Raw genomic sequence first — 1,529 nt, 5'->3', positions numbered from 1 at the left:
GACAAAATTTATCCAAAATGGCGGCTGAAAGTGCATAACATTCTACTCGTTACTCAGCAAAAAAAAGCTTTGAAAAAATCCATGGTACCCTTTTTTCACTGTGACACTAATGCGCAAAAAATGACACAACGAATAAAACAAATTTATGATTAACGTCAATTACGTTCATTGGTGATTCCCTTGTGACTTCCATCAGTTCTAACAATCCACACTTACAATGCATTACCAAAAAAAACGGAATTTCTATGAAATCAAAAATCAAAACAAACATTTAGTACGTTGTTATTTACAAATGTTATTTCACAGTAATTGGCGGTAATGTCACAATTTTTCACTCTTCTTTCTTTTTGCATTCGAAACTCCAACCGGTTTTTCAGTATCTAATTAGCTGTGCACGTGTGTCTGCTCTGTTGCCTCCAACAGATGTTTTTTTAAAAATAGTCTTCTCTTGTCTGTACAAGTGCACGGTTCAGTTTAAAAACTACTGACGAAGTAAGTGAAAATCATGGATTTGTCTGAAATTCCCGGTGAACAAGTTCGCAAAGAGATTCGCGAAACTATTGAGAACCAACTACAATCGCAAAATTATAGAGTGACTGTAACCGCGGCATCGAAAGAGGGCGAAAATAATTTTGTGGGTGTCGTTTATCGCGTATCATTTAATGCAGTAGACGAATCTGAAAATAATACAAAGTCGAGTATGATTGTCAAGGTTGCTCCTCAAAATGAAACGCGTCGAACACAATTTCATTTGCGTGAACGGTTTTTGCAAGAAATTTTTATGTACAATGAGGTAAGCGCATACAAAACAATCTATTGGCCATTGCGTACTACATATATAATAATATGAACTCATACATTCATGCACAGAAGTGTAGTGAGAATCGTTTGCTATATAGAGTTAGTACACATTCACTATTTGTCCGAGTGAATATATGTGGCCCATACTAATGTATGAGTTCGTATTTTGTGTGTATATTGATTGAAATAAAAACATTGGTTGAGTGTTAACAAAGTGATGATTATGCACAGGTATTGTCGTATTTCCGTCAATTTGAGCTGTCCAAATGTGTAACCAACAAGGAAAACGGCTTCACCGAATATCCCATCTGTTATCGAACACTCGATGAAGACCCAAGTGAATGTCTGTTACTTGAAGACCTAAATATTCGAGGTTTCTCTATCATAGATCGTTTTACCGAAGAAGTGACAGCGGATCATGTTCGTTTGTTCATGAAAGCGTTGGGCAAGTTACACGCACTTTCGTTTGCCTTAAATGATCAACAACCAGAAAAATTTCAAGCACTTGCTTCGAATTTAAAGGAGTGTATACGCACTGATAATTCCGTCTTCAGAGATTACTTCCGTAAACAAACCGAAAATGTATTGGACATTTTAAGACATGAAGAGGATACCGATTTGTTATCTAGAATGAAGGATCTCTTCAAAACCGATGCAATTGACATCGCCGCTAATTGCCTTAATCCAAAATCTGCCGAAAATGGTTCAGTAATTTCGTATGGAGATGC

General features: G+C 36.4%; 1 protein-coding gene across 1 annotated transcript; it reads left to right on the top strand.

Annotated features, from left to right (window-relative positions):
• Positions 1-316: 316 nt before the first annotated feature.
• LOC129570847 (uncharacterized) lies at positions 317-1,518 on the top strand (the record flags this gene model as incomplete). Its single annotated transcript, XM_055450569.1, has 2 exons — positions 317-793; positions 1,033-1,518. Coding segments are annotated over exons 1-2 (774 nt in total), but the record flags the coding sequence as incomplete, so codon positions are not given.
• Positions 1,519-1,529: the final 11 nt, after the last annotated feature.

The sequence above is a fragment of the Sitodiplosis mosellana genome, unplaced genomic scaffold (assembly GCF_009176505.1).
Source record: "Sitodiplosis mosellana isolate CC-2019 unplaced genomic scaffold, AAFC_SMos_1.0 Smas_scaffold_370, whole genome shotgun sequence".
Classification (NCBI taxonomy): domain Eukaryota; kingdom Metazoa; phylum Arthropoda; class Insecta; order Diptera; family Cecidomyiidae; genus Sitodiplosis; species Sitodiplosis mosellana.
Note: the sequence above shows the minus strand (reverse complement) of the source record. Positions and strands in the feature narration are given on the sequence as shown.